At 39.7% G+C, this 21,184-nt stretch overlaps 1 protein-coding gene across 1 annotated transcript in view; it reads right to left on the bottom strand.

Moving 5' to 3' along the window:
• LOC112260647 (stromal cell-derived factor 1) overlaps nt 1-21,184 on the bottom strand; it is a 41,806-nt gene that overhangs the window by 10,480 nt on the left and 10,142 nt on the right. Inside the window, exons 2-3 of the mRNA XM_042322318.1 lie at nt 10,066-10,183; nt 1,071-1,154 (exon numbers count right to left, since the gene is read on the bottom strand). Coding sequence (XP_042178252.1) covers nt 1,071-1,154; nt 10,066-10,183 — 202 coding nt within the window. The remainder of the gene's footprint in view (nt 1-1,070; nt 1,155-10,065; nt 10,184-21,184) is intronic.

The following is a 21,184-nucleotide window of genomic DNA, read 5'->3' as shown; positions in this document are numbered from 1 at the left end:
TCAATCAATCAATCAATCAAATTGATTTATGAAGCCATTTTCAGCCGATGTCACAAAGTGCTATACAGAAACCCAGCCTAAAAGCCCAAACAGAAAGCAATGCAGATGTAGAAGCACGGCGGCTAAGAAAAACTCCCTATAACATATTTATACCGGCAAATGAAGACATTTTTAAAGCAAATGTATTAAATGATAGCCATTGTTTAAAAGGGACAATCAACTCAGGGTTCTATGCGATCTCTGGAAACTAATGCAACTACGCGGAAGGTCAGTGCCACTCTGCTAGCGTGTCGTTGGAAACACCTTCCACGTCGTTCATTATTTTCCATAGAACGCATAGCTCCTCGTTGATTATCCCTTGCATAATGTGAACTTTCTGAACTTTCTGTGAAAGTTCCCAGAACATTCGTTAGTTTACAGCAACTGTTTTCATAACACAAAACTGTCCAGGTGTGCTGGTGATTGTACAATGTTTGTATAAAACATTCGCCTGACGTTGCAAGAACATTCTCAGAACACATTTAGTCTGTTCTATAAATGGTTCCCAGAATGCTTCATTAGGTTGTGGGAACAGTCTGGTGGGAACATTTAAGGGACATCACAAACGATATACTCCCAAAACACAAAAACTGTCCATACGTGTGGAGGATATTGTTTCTTTTAGGGTGCAAAAATATATGTGTTCAAGCTATCCTGAATGTGACCGGTCTATCTGATTTACTTAAATGTTAAATGTATTACTGTTTTTGTAGAGCAGTCTGTGGCTGAGAGCCCAATCCTAATCATTTCATATTTGCACACATAACTCTGACTTTCTCCTGAATCATGTAGCCTAGGCCTATGAATGTCAGTGGCAGACGTCCATGAAAATTAGGATTTACACACGTATGCAGATCAAATCCAGATTTGGCCATGAGCGTGTACTACTTTACTACTGTATGAATTGGTGAATTGGGTGAATGACATTTTCAGGAAGACTGTAATTTTCCATTACTCTCAGATACCGTGTCTCTGTGTAGACATGCAGAGAATCATTTTTAGGTTATAGGTTCTCTCAAGGGGTTTCTTACTTGTTGAGGGCGTTCTTCAGGTACTGCTGCAGCCACTTGGTCTCGGGATTGATACAAACCTCCTTGTGGTTCTTCAGCTTGGCACTAAGAAGAAAGAAAAGAAAGAGGGGTAAGATTAGTTGAGAAAGAGGAGAGGGATGAGATTAATAGTTTCTGGTGCGCTGTTCCATTCCAGCACAGACTGCCTCAATTTCACCTCCATTCAATCCATATTTATGTGCAGTAACATGGAAAGCTGTGTATATGCACTGTTGAGGAGAGCTGGTAAGTAAGAATTTTACTAAAACCGTTTTACTGCACCTGTATCCTGTGCACGTGACCAATAAACAGTGATTTGATTTTATATCTAACATCTACATGTGCTTATCTCTTAAACCAACCCTTGAGCAACTGAGCTGCATTCAGACTTGGAGTCCTAAATGGGGGAGATATCTCTCTACATTAGCCATGGTTCTTGATATCTATATACAGTAACTGACTTAGTCAATAAACGTTAGTGTTACATAAATTGGCTGAACTCCACATTGCCTCCATATGTTTACCGGGTAAAGCTATGCTGGTCTGTCATCACCCCAGGTGCATTCCATTGTTCTTATGTGTGTTCCCCAACCCCTATCCTCACACACCATTATCATGTTATCACATATCTGCCCTAGGCTAGAAGATTGAATTACCACTACCTTCTAAGTTTTAAAAAGTGACAACCGTGCATTTGGCGGTTTAGATAAAGAGATCCAGTCAACCTGTCACTCATAAAGCTATCAACTAGTTAATTCCTCATCCCTATCCCTGTTTCCAGTGTTAAATAGTTCCCTGGGAGGAGATATGTTTCAGATGTAGCCAGGTATTCTACAGATAAACACATTAGAGAAGTGGATATTTAAAGGTGTCACAGATTGTATTTACTGGAGACGTTGAAGCATTATGTTGTATTGGTTTTAATGATAGACAGTTCAAGATTGGTATTTAAAAGGGATCCATGATCCATCCCCTCTTGCCCTTTGACGAAATAACCCTAACCATGTACCTATTGGCTATATCCAGAATAACCTGTGGCAATTGGCTTAGACCAGAATAACCCTAATCTATTTGCAGATGGGTCATGGGTTAGATCATGTGTCTCTATGTGGGGGGTCAGTGCTTGAAGTGTGTAGTACACATGTTATGAACACATGTTTTTATTTTCCAAGATGGCATAGCAGTGGGGATGTCTGTTTTGATTGTCTTGTCCAGTCCCTTGTATATATCGTTTTTTTCTACATATATTTGATTTATTTTTTTAAAATCTCATTTTCAGACTGAATCTCATCTACAGACTGAACACTGAACATACTCTCCTGCAACCCGCCTCACCCAATGTGGTATGGATCTGATATTTTTACACTTTTGAACTGGAAACCCCCTTCTGAAGCTAGCCAGCTAACTAGCTACTAGCTAGGACTCAGTTAGCCACTGCTAGCGGTCATCACCGTTAATTAACTCAGACTGCCAGCCTCAGCCCGGGCAACTCTTGCCAGACTGCACAGTGCAAAATCTACCCAGAGCATATCGGACTGCTTTTCTCTACCACATCTCCGGATTCCTACCGCAAGCTCTGAACCTTTACTCCGGATCATCACAGCTAGCTAGCTGCTATCCGAGTCGCTACTCCTGTCTAACGTCTCTGTCCCGAAGCACGCACCAGTTAGCCTGGAGCTAGCCTCGAACTAGGCCCATCTCCCGGCTAGCAGAAGAGACTATCAAGCAATCCCTGGGCTAAAATGACCTCTTTCGGCAATTAGCCTGGACTTTTTGCTGCTGACACGGAGACCCGTCGATCCATCACGACTGGGCTGCCGACATAACAGTCCGAGGGGGTTTCAACAGACTCTCCCGTTGCGACGTTCCCCTAAGGCCCATCTGCAAGCATGCTTCCATGCTTCCAGCCTGCAGCAGGCTGGGAAGACTGAATCTGCAATAGGTAAGCAGCTTGGTTTGAAGAAATCAACTGTGGGAGCAATTATTAGGAAATGGAAGACACTGATAATCTCCCTCGATCTGGGGCTCCACGTAAGATCTCACCCTGTGGGGTAAAAATGATCACAAGAACGGTGAGCAAAAATCCCAGAACCACACGGGGGGACCTGCTGAATGACCTGCAGAGAGCTGGGACCAAAGTAACAAAGCCTACCATCAGTAACACACTACGTCGCCAGGGACTCAAATCCTGCAGTGCCATACGTGTCCCCCTGCTTAAGCCAGTACATGTCCAGGCACGTCTGAAGTTTGCTAGAGAGCATTTGGATGATCCAGAAGGAGATTGGAAGAATGTCATGTGGTCAGATGAAACCAAAATATAACTTTTTGGTAAAAATTCAACTCGTCGTGTTTGGAGGACAAAGAATGCTGAGTTGCGTCCAAAGAACCCATACCTACTGTGAAGCAAGGGGGTGGAAACATCATGCTTTGGGGCTGTTTTTCTGCAAAGGGACCAGGACGACTGATCCGTGTAAAGGAAAGAATGAATGGGGCCATGTATCGTGAGATTTTGAGTGAAAACCTCCTTCCATCAGCAAGGGCATTGAAGATGAAACGTGGCTGGGTCTTTCAGCATGACAATGATCCCAAACACACCGCCCGGGCAACGAAAGAGTGGCTTCGTAAAAAGCATTTCAAGGTCCTGGAGTGGCCTAGCCAGTCTCCAGATCTCAACCCCATAGAAAATCTTTAGAGGGAGTTGAAAGTCCGTGTTGCCCAGCAACAGCCCCAAAACATCACTGCTCTAGAGGAGATCTGCATAGAGGAATGTGCCAAAATACCAGCAACAGTGTGTGAAAACCTTGTGAAGACTTACAGAAAACGTTTGACCTCTGTCATTGCCAACAAAGGGTATATAACAAAGTATTGAGATAAACTTTTGTTATTGACCAAATGCTTATTTTCCACCATATTTTGCTAATAAATTCATTAAAAGTCCTACAATGTGATTTTCTGGGGAAAAAAATCTAATTTTGTCTGTCATAGTTGAAGTGTACCTATGATGAAAATTACAGGCCTCAAGTGGGAGAACTTGCACAATTGGTGGCTGACTAAATACTTTTTTGCCACACTGTATATGAATTCCAGTCGTACTTTATCAAAAGCCTTTTCAATGTCAGCTATTAAATCCCAGATTTGTAATAGTGTTCTATTGTTTACAGTACTTGTCTTATATTATCTCCAATGTATCATCCATGTAGAAAACCTGTATACTTGTTGAGTATCTAATTATCTACAATTTTATAGGAGTGGTTAAAACATGCTAATAACGGTCCTCTGAGTATATCAAAAAAGGTTTGGAATACAGTGGCTTGCGAAAGTATTCACCACCCTTGGAATTTTTCCTATTTTGTTGCCTTACAATCTGGAATTAAAATGGATTTTGGGGGGGGTTGTATCTCTTGACTTACAACATGCCTACCACTTTGAAGATGCAAAATAAAGTCAATACTTTGTAGAGCCACCTTTCACAGCAATTATAGCTGCTAGTCTCTTGGGGCACATAAGCTTGGCACATCTAGCCACTGGGATTTTTGCACCTTCTTCAAGGCAGAACTGCTCCACCTTCTTCAAGTTGAATGGGTTCTGCTGGTGTACAGCAATATTTAAGTCATACTACAGATTCTCAATTGGACTGAGGTCTGGGCTTTGACTAGGCCATTCCAAGACATTTAAATGATTCCCATTAAACCACTTGAGTGTTGCTTTAGCAGTATGCTTAGGGTCATTGTCCTGCTTGAAGGTGAACCTCTGTCCCAGTCTCACATTTCTGGAAGACTGAAACAGATTTCCCTCAAGAAGTTCCCTGTATTTAGCGCCATCCATCATTACTTTAATTTTGATCCGTTTCCCAGTCCCTGCCGATGGAAAACATCCACACAGCATGATACTGCCACCACCATGCTTTACTGTGGGGATGGTGTTCTCAGGGTGATGGGAGGTGTTGGGTTTGCGCCAGACATAGCATTTACCTTGATGGCCAAAAAGCTCAATTTTAGTCTCATCTGACCAGATTACCTCCTTCCATATTTTTGGGGAGTCTCCCACAGGCCTTTTGGCAAACACTAAACATGTTTGCTTATTTTTTTCTGGACACTCTTCTGTAAAGCCCAGCTCTGTGGAGTGTACGGCTTAAAGTGGTCCTATGGACAGATACTCCAATCTCCGACGTGGAGATTTGCAGTTGCCTCTCTGATTAATGCCCTCCTTGCCTGTTCTGTGAGTTTGGTGGGCGCCCCTCTCTTGGCAGATTTGTTGTGATGCCATATTCTTTAAAAAATGTATAATAGATTTAATGGTGCTCCGTGGGATGTTCAACGTTTCTGATATTTTTTATAACCCAACTCTGATCTGTACTTCTCCACAACTTTGTCCCTGGCCTGTTTGGAGAGGTCCTTGGACATCATGGTGCCGCTTGCTTGGTGGTGGCCCTTGTTTAGTTGTATTGCATGCCTTTCAGAACAGGTGTATATATACTGAGATCATGTGACACTTAGATTGCACACAGGAGGACTTTATTTAACTAATTATGTGACTTCTGAAGGTAATTGGTTGCACCAGATCTTATTTAGGGGCTTCATAGAAAGGGGGGTGAATACATATGCATGCACCACTTTTCTGTTTTTTATTTTTTGAAACAAGTTTTTTTAAATTTCACTTCACCAATTTGGACTATTTTGTGTTTGTCCATTACATGAAATCCAAATAAAAATAAATTTAAATTACAGGTTGTAATGCAACAAAATAGGAAAAACGCCCAGGGAGATGAATACTTTTGCAAGGTACTGTACCTCAACTGGTATGCCATCAAACCCTAGAGTTAGAGGCTTTTAAAGGCTTTAATTGCATCAAGAAGTCCCCCCTCTGTAATTTGGCCTTCACATGAGTCTGCTTAGCTGTTAAGTTTAGATTATTAATTGGAAAAAATTCATACAATTAACTTTGGTTAGTGGAGATGGAGGAGACTGAAATGAAAACATACACTTAAAGTACTGTGCTTTCTCTTTCAAAATATTTTTGGGTGAATCATGGGGGAATGTCATTTGTAACAAGTTTCAGTAAATTATTTTTGGTAGCATTTCTATGTTGAAGATTTTTTTTTAAAATTGCTGCATTTCCCCCCATATTCACTCCAGTTCAGTGTATTTTATAATTAATTTTTTACCTTTATTTAACTGGGCAAGTCAGTTAAGAACTAATTCTTATTTTCAATGATGGCCTAGGAACAGTGGGTTAACTGCCTGTTCAGGGGCAGAATGACAGATTTATACCTTGTCAGCTCAGGGATTTGAACTTGCAACCTTTCGGGTACTAATCCAACGCTCTAACCACTAGGCTACCCTGCCGCCCCATTATTTGATGGTCCGACCTCATTCTGTCCCCTATAAACACTTTCTAAACTTTGGTGCCAGCAAGAATGACATAAGAAAGTAGTCAAGACGACTAGCTTGATTGAGCTTCCACCATGTATATTTCAATAGGTCAGTATTTTTAAGCCTCCATATATCCACTAGTTCTAATATATCCACGATATTCATGATTTCCTTAAGTGCATGTGGGTGATAGTTTGTTTATGGTCCAATAACATATTTAAAATAATCCATCTACCTTGCGGATCTGTTTGGACAATTTGCAAATTCAGATTAAAATTACTGTTAATTAATAGCATCACCCCTTTGGAGTTTCTTTGCCCATGGGAGAAGTATATGTAGTAATGAATTGTAGTAACCAAAAAAGTGTTCTATTATATTTGAGATTCTTCAAAGTAGCCACCCTTTTTCTTGATGACAGCTTTGCATATTCTTGGCATTTTCTCAACCAGCTTCACCTGGAATGCTTTTCCAACGGTCTTGAAGGAGTTCCCACATATGCTGAGCACTTGTTGGCTGCTTTTCCTTCACTCTGCAGTCCAACTCATCCCAAACCATCTCAATTGGGTTGGAGGTGTGTTGAAAAACAAATGGTAGTCCCTCTAAGTGCAAACCAGATGGGATGGCGTATCGCTGCAGAATGCTGTGGTAGCCATGCGGTTTATGTGTGCCTTTGGTTGGAACCACAAATCTCAAATTTGGACTCATCAGACCAATTGACATTTTTCCACCGGTCTTATGTCCATTGCTCGTGTTTCATGGCCAAAGCAAGTCACTTCTTCTTATTGGTGTCCCTTAGTATTGTTTTTTTGCAGCAATTCAACCATGAAGGCCTGATTCACACAGTCTCCTCAGAACTGTTGATGTTGAGATGTGTCTGTTACTTGAACTCTGTGAAGCATTTATTTAGGCTGCGATTTCTGAGACTGGTAACTCTAACTTTCCCTCTCTTCCTTTACTGTGGCGGTCCTCATGAGAGCCAGTTTCATCATTGCGCTTGATGGTTTTTGAAATTTTCCAGATTGACTGACCTTTAAAGTAATGAAGGATTATCATTTCTCTTTGCTTATTTGAGCTGTTCTTGCCACAGACTATCTTCTGTATATCACCTCTACCTTGTCACAACACAACTGATTGGCTCAAACACATAAGAAGGAAAGAAATTCCACAAATTACCTTTTAACAAGGCACACCTGTTAATTGAATTGTATTCCAGGTGACTACCTCATGAAGCTGGTTGAGGGAATGCCAAGAGTGTGCAAAGCTGTCATCAAGAATCTCAAATATAAAATATCTTTTGATTTGTTTTTAAAAAAGTGTTTTCTACATGATTTTATCTGTGTTATTTCATAATGTTGATGTCTTCACTATTATTCTACAATGTAGAAAATAGTAAAAATAAAGAAAAACCCTTAAATGATTAGGTGTGTCCAAACTTTTCACTGGTACTGTATATATATTAAAAGATGTTTTGTGTCTTAATTTACTTCCACAATTAACTAATAACATGTGTAATAATGTAGGCAGTTAATGTGAAGGATTTGTTACCAGGATTGCAATTATTATTTTGGCAAACAATTATTGTGATTCATCCTATATTGTCCCTAACATCATTACCCCATAGCAACAGATGTGGGATACACACACACTCATACACACTCTCCACCCTTCCCCCTTAAACAACCACAAGCTCAACAAGTTCAACAGTTGTTCCATCCCCGTGCCCACCTCAAGAAAATACTTGATGTGCGAATGCATATACGCTTGTAGCTGATTGAGATGGCATGCAACATTTAGCATGTATGGGAAGATTTGATTAACCAATGCCAAGTCCTAGCTGATGAAGCTCAGATACACCCCCTTCCCTTGAAACACACACACACTGGTCCCCCATTTTGACCATTTCCCCAAGCATCTCTGTGCAGGCAGAATTTGATACATTTTTTCCACCAGGGCCACAATAATTTGCCCCTCTCTCTGATTATCTGAGTGTAACCCCATGGGTTACTGCAGTTATTGTTGCCAGCACTGCTATGTTGTCCCCTTGATCTCGGCACTTAACCCCCCACAACAAAAGTTCCCTGGGCGCCCAGTGTGGCAGACCCCAGCACCTCTCCAAAAACCTGTATATGTATGTGTGTCTTTCAGATGGTTGGGTTAGAAGCAGAAGTCAATTTCAGTTGGACCTTGTGTGCAAATGACCAATAAAGAGATCTTAATCTTATAATGTTGAGTAGTACCAGACCCTGTGAGTTAGGAGCTAGAGAAAAGCCAGTGCGTGAGAATACAGACCAAATATTTAGAGAAAAACAAAACTGCATCCAATTCCCAACCCCCCTCACTCACACTCACTCTTTTTCACAATAACGCTTCCCGTGGATGTGTCTAATTATGTGTGTATGGCGTACAGAATGGACAATGAGATGGGCATCAGCAGTGTGTGTGGTGTGTGTGTGCGTCTCCTTTCACTGGCTGTCAGCTCCATGAGATTGATGGTATAAAATGTTTCAGAGCCAGAAGGTCTTGGGTGTGTGTGTGTGTGTGTGTGTGTGAGCATGATTTTTTTAAATGTTGAGTTTTTGTAAGAGCCCAGGACATCGGGAGATGATGTCAAATCTGCCCACTACGGCCAACATTTAAAAAGTGTTGTGGTGAACCCGGGTCTATAAAAGAGCAGTCAGCTGCTTAGACCACCGGTACATCCATCCATAAGAACTTTGCAAGGCCAGTCTTAATTAATGGCTAAACTAAACAATAGAGTTGTTTTCTGAACATAAACAATCAGAATGAATGCCTGAATAAAATTAACCCTATCCCAAACCTTAACCCTAACCAAATGGAATTAATGCCTGACTGTTAACCAATCGGAATTAATGCCTTTCTGTTTTACTTAAAGCTGCAATATGGCGACCAGACCAAATTCACATAGAAATGTGAGTTATAGATCTGTCATTGAAAGCAAGTCTAAGAAGCGGTAGATCTGGTCTATGAGCACAATTTCTATGCTGCCCATAATTAAGTTTAATTTTTGCGTCTTTTACTTTCGGTCAGTTTTGTACACCCACTTCAAACAGCTGAAAATACAATATTTTTGGTTATGGAAAATGTATTTCACAGCTGTTAAGATGGTACAATTATTCTCCACACAATGATTGCTTTTTTTGTCACATAAACTGAAAGGAGGCTTCCTGTTAGAATTTTAGCAACCAGGAAATGGCTTAGCAATTTCTGCATGTTTCATCTTTAACGAAGTCAGAATCAATGCCTAAATCATTGGTCACAATGGGACTCCCCTGTTGAAATAAAGATAAAACCAAATAAGTCAAAACCGGCCACTAGGGGCAACGGTGAGCACTACTATCATGAAGTAGGCTTGGCTTTTGCTAGGGTGTTGTGGTTGGCAGATGGGCGGATGCCGGATTCAAAGGTCATGTGTTCAATCCCAGTGATAGGCACTGCGGTATCAATAAACACCTCAAATGTTGATGTTTGGTGCAATTTCGAAATGTGACGTTTGGAGAAATGTCTATTTTGCAGTGAGACTCTGAAAGCTTGTTGTTCTGTGATCGTGTCCGTCCGTACATGTGTGTGTGTGGGGAGGTACTCACATCACTTGGAAGGGGCAGTTGGGTGTGTGCAGGAACTTCAGTTCTCGGATGTTGCGCTGGGGGACGGTGTTAACTGTAGAACGACACCAACACCTCTCCACCAGACTGATGGGTTTAGCTGAGGAGGGGGTTGAACAGAGAATATGAATGTAATGTACAGTAACATGAATATAATATCCTTCAACTACACATTTTGCCATGGCGAGTAGAGAAATTGTTGCAGTTTTAAAGCAAACTTTCTGCAATTCTACACATTTTTGTCACAGGACAGAGAGAAGTTAATTAGTTTTAAAGCTAATTTCTTGCAATTCTACCCGTTTTGTCAAGACTTATGCCATGTTAATGATATCTGGGTGAGAACAATTAACCAAATCAAGGGGGGCCTCCGGGAGGTCAGGGCCCCTGGGCACATGCCCAGCATGCTCGTTTAGATAACTGGCTAGACTAACTTACGAATCCCAAAAATTATAGCTGGCATGGCTAATTGAGTGACAGTCAGTGACTGACATAACAAGAGACAAACTGCTAATGCCGAACCAAATTTGAAACTTGCACCTTGCGTATTCTACTATTCTAACACGCAACACGCAACCTCGACTCATTTGAGATGGTTTGGGATGAGTTGGACTGCAGAGTAAAGGAAAAGCAGCCAACAAGTGCTCAGCATATGTGAGAACTCCTTCAAGACTGTTGGAAAAGCATTCCATGTGAAGCTGGTTGAGAGAATTCCAAGAGTGTGCAAAGCTGTCATCAAGGTAAATGGTGGCTACTTTAACAAATCTCAAATATGAAATATATTTTGATTTGTTTAACACTTTTTAATTACTACATGATTCCACATATGTTATTTCATAGTTTTAATGTCTTCAATATTATTCTACAATGTAGAAAACAGTAAAAATAAATAAATACCCTGGAAAAAGTAGGTGTCTCCAAACTTTTGACTGGTACTATATATGATGCATGGAACTCGCAAATGAACACTCATGGGGATCCAAAATCTCATTTGCATCTAATCTAAAATAGCGTTCGTAGGAAGCAGATGACCAACGCCCCATGATCTTCAGTGTGGATGCAGGGACAGATAAAGAAGCTGTTGAAGCAGCGCCGATGCGAAATGAATGGGTTGCATAGCTTTATTACGATAACCACCAAAGCAATGCTATTGACTTTGGCCTGAACACCGACATATATATAATGCAAGGAAGTCGCAGATTAACTCACTTTTGGGCATCCAAAATCTCCTTTGCATGTGTTATTTCATAGTTTTGATGTCTTCAATATTATTCTACAATGTAGAAAATAGTAAAAATAAAGAAAAACCCTGGAATGAGCAGGTGTGTCCAAACTTTTGACTGGTACTGTACATATATATATATATATATTTGTCAGGGGGTCCCTAGCAGCTGGGGGCCCTAAGCAACTGCTTAAGTCAATGAGAAACATCTACAGTAAGAGATAAGTGGAGAATATGAATACAACCACTCATTGTCTCAGACAACAGGAGAGAATAAGTAGTAAATACTCAATAAATAGTCAAATAATACTGTCAGAGATGAGCAAGGCAACATGACTGTCAAGTTGAACATGGAGAATGTTAATATTATACTACTAAACCCCTCACTTTCTTACTTTCTCTCTCACAGATGTATATTATGCAGTGAGTGTGTTTGTTTAGTAAATCGTGTTGTTTGGTAAGCTTTGTATTTTCTTTAACTTGGTGTTTCGGTGGATGTTTGAAATCATTTAACAGAATATCCCAATATCAGACCGACAGTAGGCTACTGTTCTGTGGTTAATCATACTATTTTCTTGACAAGGACATTTAGATTTGTGATTAGAAATACAAAGTCGCTAATTTACTAAACAACAAAAAACATTTTGTGATAAATAGGCCATTATTTGTTGAAAATTTCTGAAGTTAAAAGGTAATTTAATGAGAGTAGGTCTAGTCCTAATTCAATTTCATACCACATTAAGCTCAGTGTTTAGGGTGTTCACTGCTCTAGAATGTAGAGAAAAACGGGGTAATTCAATAGGGATATTATGAAAGTAATGTCAAAACATTGTTTTCTTATGCCCTATGTCATTATAAATCACATTGAATTAATCATTAGATTAGTTCTCTACAATATTATAACCATAATATACATGTACTTGACAGTTGTTGATGAAATAAGAATGTTAATTTGCTTTCCATGGCATTGATTTGCTTGAAGTGTATTCTAGAGCGTGCATTATTTCCCTGTAATGAACAGTACATCAGCATGGTAGCAAATGGCTGTAGTTAATTCTTACATGGTTTGTTTGAGCTGCTTTTTAAAGCTAAAGTCGAATTAAAAACATGATTGGCATTGTTGAATTCGATTTTCATAATAGCAAACTAGGACTGCATTCCAACCACTTAAAAGACACACCCTCTCCCGTCAACCCTCAAATTAAATGGACACTTCTGATGACATCATGACATCTGACGGGTTAAAAAACAAATTATAATATTTAAAAAAATTTAAGCAAATTACAAAACATCTTTTTATATTCTTACATCATACAAAACAGAACCCAGGTATTAACGATGTAAATACTGGAAATAAACAAACAAAAAGATACATAAAATAAAAAAACAATTCTAATGCAATTGTAATCATTCTGAAAAAATCTTATTGTAATGATTTAGGAAAATGTTATTCTTTTTGTTATTCACTAGGGTTAATATCATAGAATTACATGGATATATCTTATGTAAAATTTTGCAGTGCACTTCCTTAACTTTTGTTTGGTATACAGTATTTGTAAGGCCTTGACCATGCATTTTTCCAGACTATGTCAGGAATAAGCATGTTCCAGAAAAACTTTCCTCTCGGTGTAAATTTGGTTTGTGAATGAATAATTTGTCTTATATATTTATTACAACAAGATCTCACGCCTTCCAATCTGAGTTCTGGATAAACTTTGTGATCATTCCCAAAATTAAGATGAGTTTTCATAAGTGTAGTTAGACCACTGGGAACGGCTTTGATCACAGAAATAAACTCTCTGAAAGGTATTGGAAACTCTTTCAATGTTATAAATGGTTCATATGTGAGAATATTACCTTTGTTGTCGAAAATATCAAGAACAAAGTCAATATTCCTCTCATGCCAGCTGGGGTAGAACAATGACTTATTCCTTACAGTTATGTCTGAATTATTCCACAAAAGAGCTTTATGTGGGGAAAAAATGTGCAGGAAACATATTTTCCAGTCCATTAAAGCTTGTTAGTGAAACCTAGCCAATTTAGCAGGTAATCTTTTGGGAATATAATTACATTTCGGTAAAAATTGAAGACCTCCCAATTTATTAAACACATTATTTGGAATGAAATACCATATTGAATCTCTATTGATAAAACATTTTTCCAACCAGTTTATCTTAAAAGTGTTATTTATGTCAACAACATCCAACACTTCTAGACCACCTTCAGCTCTTTCGTTAGAAAGGACAGACTTTTTTAGTTTGTGAGACTTATTTTTCCAGATGAAGTCAAGAAAGGTCTTATTAATCTCTTTACAAGTAGCTGGATTTACACATAACGATAATGAGGGATACACAAAACGAGACAGAAGTACTCTCCCAAGTATAGAAAGATATCTTTGTAGCCAATTATTAAATATATTTTAGTTCTCTTCATTTTAGGAGAGAAATTCAAATGTTGTCTGACTAAGTGGTTTTTTGATAGATGTATTCCTAAATATTTAACACAGTCCTTTACAGGAATATTTTCTATTTCTTTATCATCAGAGTCAAATAAACATAAGATTTCACATTTAGAAACATTCAGCATTAATCCTGATGCAATAGAAAATGCAGTTATAGCATTAAGGGCATGGGCGACCTGGTCTTTGTCTCTTAAGAAAAGAGTAGTATCATCAGCTAGTTGGGAGATTTTGATTTCTTCGTTAAAAATGGTTAAGCCATACATATTTGCATTATTCAGAATATCTATAGATAGAAGTTCCACAACCAAAATGAATAACAATGAAATGGCGAAATTGGGCATCCCTGTCGTACACTTCTGATGATACTGAATCTTTTGGAAGTATTAAGGTTTAGTAGCACAGAACTATTTATATCTTTGTAAAAACATGCAAAATACTTTAATTAAATTTTCACCAAATCCCAAAAGTTTAAGAGACCTAAAGAGAAATTCATGTTCAATTGTGTCAAAGGCTTTACAGAAGTACAAAAATAAGTACAACCGCATCTGAGTCAATTGCATCTGAATAATCTATAAGGTCCAAGACTAAACAAATGTTAGAGCTTATGGGATGGCCCTTCATAAATCCTGTTTGAGTCTCATTTATAATGGTATCTATTCCTTTCTTTAATATTTTGGTATAAACCAGAGCAATCAATTTGTAATCAACATTTAATAAAGTAATTAGTCTCCAATTGTCAATGAGAGAAGGGTCTTTATCGGGCTTCGGAATCAATGAAATAAGGTCCTGTTTCATAGTGGAGACCATTTCCCCATTTTTAACGCAATCTTGAATCATATTGAAAATCGAGTCTTCTAATAACTCCCAAAACTGTCTATAGAATTCAACTGACAGGCCATCAGGGCCAGGTGATTTCCCTTTTTTCAGTGAATTCAGAGGCTCTCTAATTTCTTCAATTGGCACAGGTGAATCGCAAACTGAGTGGAAATCATCCTCAATTACAGGGACATAATTCAGAATGTGGCAAATGTAGCTTTCACAACCATCTTCCTGAAATTGAGAGCTGTAATGAAACAGCAAGTCTCGAACCCTCGACCTTCGAGCCCGAGGTCCGGCGCGCTATCGACTGTGCCGCAAAAGCATGCTCGTGCGGCAGGGACGTTTTCCGCGCTTAAAAACCCAGGGTCGTTACACTACTCCCTCCTTTCAAAGAGCGCGTCCTCGCGCTAGCTTGCGGCTCTACGTCTTACAGGAACGCGCTCACCGGCCAAGCACACGCACTATCGTGGATGCGAGGTCCGATCACTTCTGACACCAATGTAATGAAACAGCAGGGGAGCGCTATCGATCTTCTAGCCCAAAGGTCCGGCGCCCTAGCGACTGTGCCGCAAAAGCATGCTCGTGCATGATTTCCGCGCTTATAAACCCAGGGTCGTTACACTATTACGATGATAATATATGACGTCTGATGAATTTACACTTACAGGGCAAGGGGATGAGAGAGGAAGGAATGAATTTTAAATGGCCCGCCCTTGGCAGGAAATTTGTCACACGTTCATCCTGCAACGATTGTGTTTTCAGCCACTGGTAGCATGTGGGTTCTTTATTTGCGCTACATTCAATTATAATGTCGAATTAAATTAACTATATAATTATTAATATATGCCTACTGTATGATAGCTAGCAAATTAGTTAGCTAACTAACATTAGCCTGCCTAACCGGAACTTCTGAAAAAGGAACATGTTTTATTTTTACAATTTACAAAAGTTAACCGAACAAAAACAGCATTACTTTAATGATAAGTGTTTGAGCCATCATGTGCGTGAGTAGCACAATTTTAAACTTACATTTGTTTTTATATACACTTGTATTTTGACTTCTCCATATTAATGTTAGTTTTAAGTTTTGGCTGACTTTTCTGAGCGGATGTACCATCATCGCTAATTGAAATATGGGGCGTTTCAGGTCTGAAGTGAACATAATTGTTAAAAATGAGGGCTGGGGGGCTTACGTTGAAAACTTCTCTTACTTGGCTAATCAATTGGACCAACGACAAATATGGCCGCGGGGATTCCCCCAATGGCATAAGGCAAGGTTAAGTGGTTGAGGGTATGTCTTTTATGAACTTGAACGGGCTAAACTAGTGTCTGTTTGGTTACCATGGCAACTACTGTAGCTATCTACTAAACTTGCTAGCTACTTCAGTGGATGTTCAACACATTTCTACCAGCAAATGAACACATTTCTAGTGGCAAATGTTTTCAATTATAACCATTGTATAAAAGAGAATCAACTCGGGGCTCTATGCGTTCTCTGGAAAATAATGCAACTCCGTGGAAGGTCAGTTCCACGTCGTTCATTATTTTCCATAGAACGCATAGCCCCTTGTTGATTATCCCTTACGTGACCAATGCTAGTTTAGACCGTGCCGCTATTTGTTGGATCTCTTCTATATTTGTGGTTGGGAGATGGTACCATTTGGAGGTATTTCCGCAGGATGGACAAATCCAAATTAACTTAATAACCTCATCATTTTGATCTCCAGATCATTGTCTTTCATTGGCTATATTGGCAATCAATATACGCCGAGAGGGGCCATTTCTGTGGCGATTTAAAGGGAAAGACTCAGAAATACACAATGAAAACAGGAACATATCGTCTTTGCGGAGGTTGGATATTGAAATTCAGTCTGTTGCTTTGTAAATAAAGATATTTAGTCCCTATGTTCGTATTCTGCAGATTTCATTTTGAAAACAGGATTTTTCTATCAAAAACCTGCAGCCAATAGCTTGTCTGTTGACATTCGAAGGGCTCCCAAGTGGCGCAGCTGTCTAATTTGCCTACTTAAATAAAGGTTCAATAAAAAAAACATTTTAAAAGTTAGCAGCGTTCTGCCGTGGAGCAGCGCCACAGAGTTCTATAGAAATCATGTCCGTGATGGACATTCCATTCACTCCAAACATGCTAAATTCTCAGAGTATATCGTCTGAAACTTTTGAACCATTCACTGAGTATACCACACATTAGGAACACCTTCCTAATATTAACAAGCACCCCCCCCTTTCCCATGGAGGACCGAACCTGCCTTAATTAGAATGAAATGAAGAAATGCACACATAAATAGATAACTAAAACAATGCTTCTTTGCAGTATCTAATTATTCAAACTTTTATTCATTTAAGCTTTCTTGCTCCAATATGATAAGGAGGGGGTGTCAATCAAACGTCTGTGGGTGGTATCTAACTCACCATTGGTTGAACAATGTAATGGCGCGTTGCTTCGATCGCTTTTGCACCCGCTATGTGAAGCTAGCCACAATAACGAATAGCCACGATAGTATAATTTGTGGTTCGCCTTCAAATAAAAGTCCCTCATTGACACTGATACAAATAGTGGAATCATGCTACATTTGGACTAGATAATGGGGGTGTATTGCATGCATTGTACAACCTTGCCAATAGATCTTGGATCCATTAAATATTCACAACTGTGAAGAGTTTACACAAATATTAGCATCGTAGTGCTTATTTTAGGACTTTAACTGTGGGAAATCACCTCACTATTCAGCCTATTTACCTATGGATCCATGAAAAGGGTTATCAGCCTACTCAGTGACACCCAGAGAACACAACTGTGAAGAGTACAAATATTACATTGTAGCTCATATTGCAGGACTTTGACTATGGGAAATCACCTCACCTGTCAGTCTTTTGTGCACATTGGACATTGCAATATGAATGTACAGCCTTACCTATGGATCTTGGGACCATGAAATCGGGTATCAGCCAACTCAATTACGCCCACAGAACACAACTGTTAAGATTACAAAATATTAAGTTCATAACTCTTATTGCAGGACTTTGTTGAGTGCATTTGCTGTTTGTGTCGGTTGTGTTTCAGATTATTTTGTGAGTAATATAAATTAATGGTAAATAATGTATTGGCATGAGTCAATTTTATTGTAAATAAGAATATAATATGTTTCTAATGTAGATGCTACCATAATTATGGATAATCCAGACTGCATCGTGAATAATGACGAGTGAGAATGTGCTGTTGGCTAGAGAGCACATGCCAATTCCAGAGTGGTCACACTCATTATGTAACACAACATTTTTTGTGAGAAAACTATCAGTAGAGTTGAAAATGTGATGGAAACTCATTTAACTAGTGTTTTTTTTTTCTCGGCATATGGGAATTTAAACACAATGTATTTTTATGTGCACTACATCATCATGCACAGCCATTTATCTGCAACAAGTCAATTTGATGGAAACATCTCTGGTGGGAAAATGCACATATTGTTTTTATGCAGATTTTAGAATATTTGGATGAAAATGTGTCACCAATTGGATGGAAACCAAGCAAATGACACTAACAAAAGTGTTGAATTGTTCAGCAACATGTGCAGTAAATTCTAAAATGACTTTTGTGTTGAAAGGTATATAATACACTTATTGTCATCTCCCTGTCACTACATGCTGTGACGTGGGCCTGGAGGCCTGTTGTAAGGCAGGTCCTCACCAGACATCACCGGCAACAACATCGCCCATGGACACAAACCCACCGTCGCTGGACCAGACAGGACTGGCAAAAAGTGCTCTTCACTGACGAGTCGCGGTTTTGTCTCATCAGGGGTGATGGTTGGATTCGCGTTTATCGTTGAAGGAATGAGCGTTATGCTGAGGCCTGTACTCTGGAGCGGGACTGGAGGTGGCGGATCCGTCATGGTCTGGGGCGGTGTGTCACAGCATCATCGGACTGAGCTTGTTGTCATTGCAGGCAATCTCAACACTGTGTGTTACAGGGAAGACTCCTACTCCCTCATGTGGTACCCTTCCTGCAGGCTCATCCAGACATGACCCTCCAGCATGACAATGCCACCAGCCATACTGCTCATTCTGTGCGTGACTTCCTGCAAGACAGGAATATCAGTGTTCTGCCTTGGCCAACAAAGAGCCTGGATCCTCAATCCCATTGAGCACGTCTGGGACCTGTTGGATCGGAGGGTGGGGGCTAGGGCCATTCCCCCCAGAAATGTCTGGAACTTGCAGGTGCCTTGGTAGAAGAGTGGGGTAACATCTCACAGCAAGAACTGGCAAATCTGGTGCAGTGCATGAGGAGGAGATGCACTGTAGTACTTAATTCAGCTGGTGGCCACACCAGATTCTGACTTATTTTTGATTTTGATCCCCCTTTGTTCAGGGACACACTCGATTTCTGTTCGTCACATGTCTGTGGTACTTGTTCAGTTTCTCTCAGTTGTTGACTCTTATGTTCATACAAATATTTACGCATGTTCAGTTTTCTGGTCTGGGGCGGTGTGTCACAGCATCATCGGACTGAGCTTGTTGTCATTGCAGGCAATCTCAACACTGTGTGTTACAGGGAAGTCATCCTACTCCCTCATGTGGTACCCTTCCTGCAGGGTCATCCTGACATGACCCTCCAGCATGACAATGCCACCAGCCATACTGCTCATTCTGTGCGTGACTTCCTGCAAGAAAAAAAATATTTACACATGTTCCGTTTTCTGAAAATAAACGCAATTGACAGCGAGAGGACTTTTTCTTTTTTGCTGAGTTTATTATATGTAGCCACTCAAATTCATATGAACTGCTACGGACACAATCACTGACTTCTATTCACTTTGTCTACTTTCCCCATTCTTCAATCTGCGATATATATTTTAGTTGACACACCTGTGTGATGTATCTGATATACAGTGAATTTCGAAAGTATTCAGACTGCTTGAATTTATTCACCTTTTGTTACTTTAGTCTTATTCTAAAATTGATTAGATATTTTTGTCCCTTATCAATCAACACAGTACCAAATAATGGCAAAATGAAAACAGGTTTTTAAAAATGTTTGCAAATGTATTAAAAAATTTAAAAAACGAAATACCTTTATATTCATAGATATTCGAACCATTTGCTATGAGACTCGAAATTGAGCTCAGGTGCATCCTGTTTCCATTGATCAACCTTGAGATGTTTCTACATCTTGATTGGAGTCCACCTGTGGTAAATGCAATTGATTGGACATGATTTGGAAAGGCACACACATGTCCAACAGTTGACAGTGCATGTCATAGCAAAAACAAAGCCATGTGGTCAAAGGAATTGTCAGAGCTCGAAGACAGGATTGTATCGAAGTATAGATCTGGAGAAGGGTACCAAAAATGTCTGTAGAATTGAAGGTCCCCCAGAACACAATGGCCTCCATCATATTTAAATGGAAGAAGTTTGGAACCACCAATACTCTTCCTAAAGCTGTCCAAACTGTGCAACCGAGGGAAAGGGTCTTGGTCAAGGAAATTCCTCTATGGAGATGGAAGAACCTTCCAGAAGAACAACCAGCACTCCACCTGCAGCACTCCACCAATCAGACGTTTATGGTAGAGTGGCCAGGCGTAAGCCACTCCTCAGTAAAAGGCACAACTGTCCACTTGGAGTTTGCCAAAAGGCACCTAAAGGACTGAGAAACAAGATTCTCTGGTCTGATGAAACCAATATTGAATGCTTTGGCCTGAATGCCAAGCGTCACGTCTGGATGAAACCTTGCACCATCTTTACAGTGAAGCATGGTGGTGGCAGCATCATGCTGTGGGTATGTTTTTCAGCAGCAGGGACTGGGAGACTAGTCAGGATCGAGGGAAAGATGAACGGCGCAAAGTACAGAGACATCCTTGATGAAAACCTGCCCCAGAGCGTTCAGGACCTCAGACTGGGGCGAAGGTCTTACCTTCCAACAGGACAAGTACCCTAAACACACAGCCAAGACAACACAGAAGTGGCTTCGGGAGTTTCTGTATGCCCTTGAGAGGCCCAGACTTGAACCTGATTGAACATATCTGGAGATTCCTGAAAATAGCTGTGCAGCGACAGTCACCATCCAACCTGACAGAGCTTGAGAGAATCTGCAGAGAAGAATGGGAGAGAAAGTCCCCAAATACAGGTCGTTGTGTCATACCCAAGAAGACAAGACGGTAATCACTGCCAAAAACACAGTACTGAGTAAAGGGTCTGAATGCTTATGTAAACGTGATATTTAAGTTTGTTAGAAATTTGCTTTGTCATTATGGGGTGTTGTTTTGATGATTAAAAAAAATGTAATCAATTTTAGAATAAGGCTGTAACGTAACAAAATGTGGAAAAAGTCAAGGGATCTGATTACCTTCCGAATGCACTGTACATGAATAAAAATTTATTCACCCTGGACTTGCGTTGCATTTACTTTAGACTTTTTGAATCACAAGCTCCAAGTGTCTTTGTGTTTAAGTTACAACAGAAACTAACTGTTTGACTAACAGTTAGTCAAAGGTAGTGTGAAGACCCAACATTACAAACATGCTATGAAAAGTAGTATTGTAATCTAACAACAATAAAATTAGTTTTACAAAACTCATCCCCAAAAT

The sequence above is a fragment of the Oncorhynchus tshawytscha genome, linkage group LG01 (genome assembly GCF_018296145.1).
Source record: "Oncorhynchus tshawytscha isolate Ot180627B linkage group LG01, Otsh_v2.0, whole genome shotgun sequence".
NCBI lineage: Eukaryota > Metazoa > Chordata > Actinopteri > Salmoniformes > Salmonidae > Oncorhynchus > Oncorhynchus tshawytscha.
This window is presented reverse-complemented; position numbering and strand designations above follow the sequence as displayed.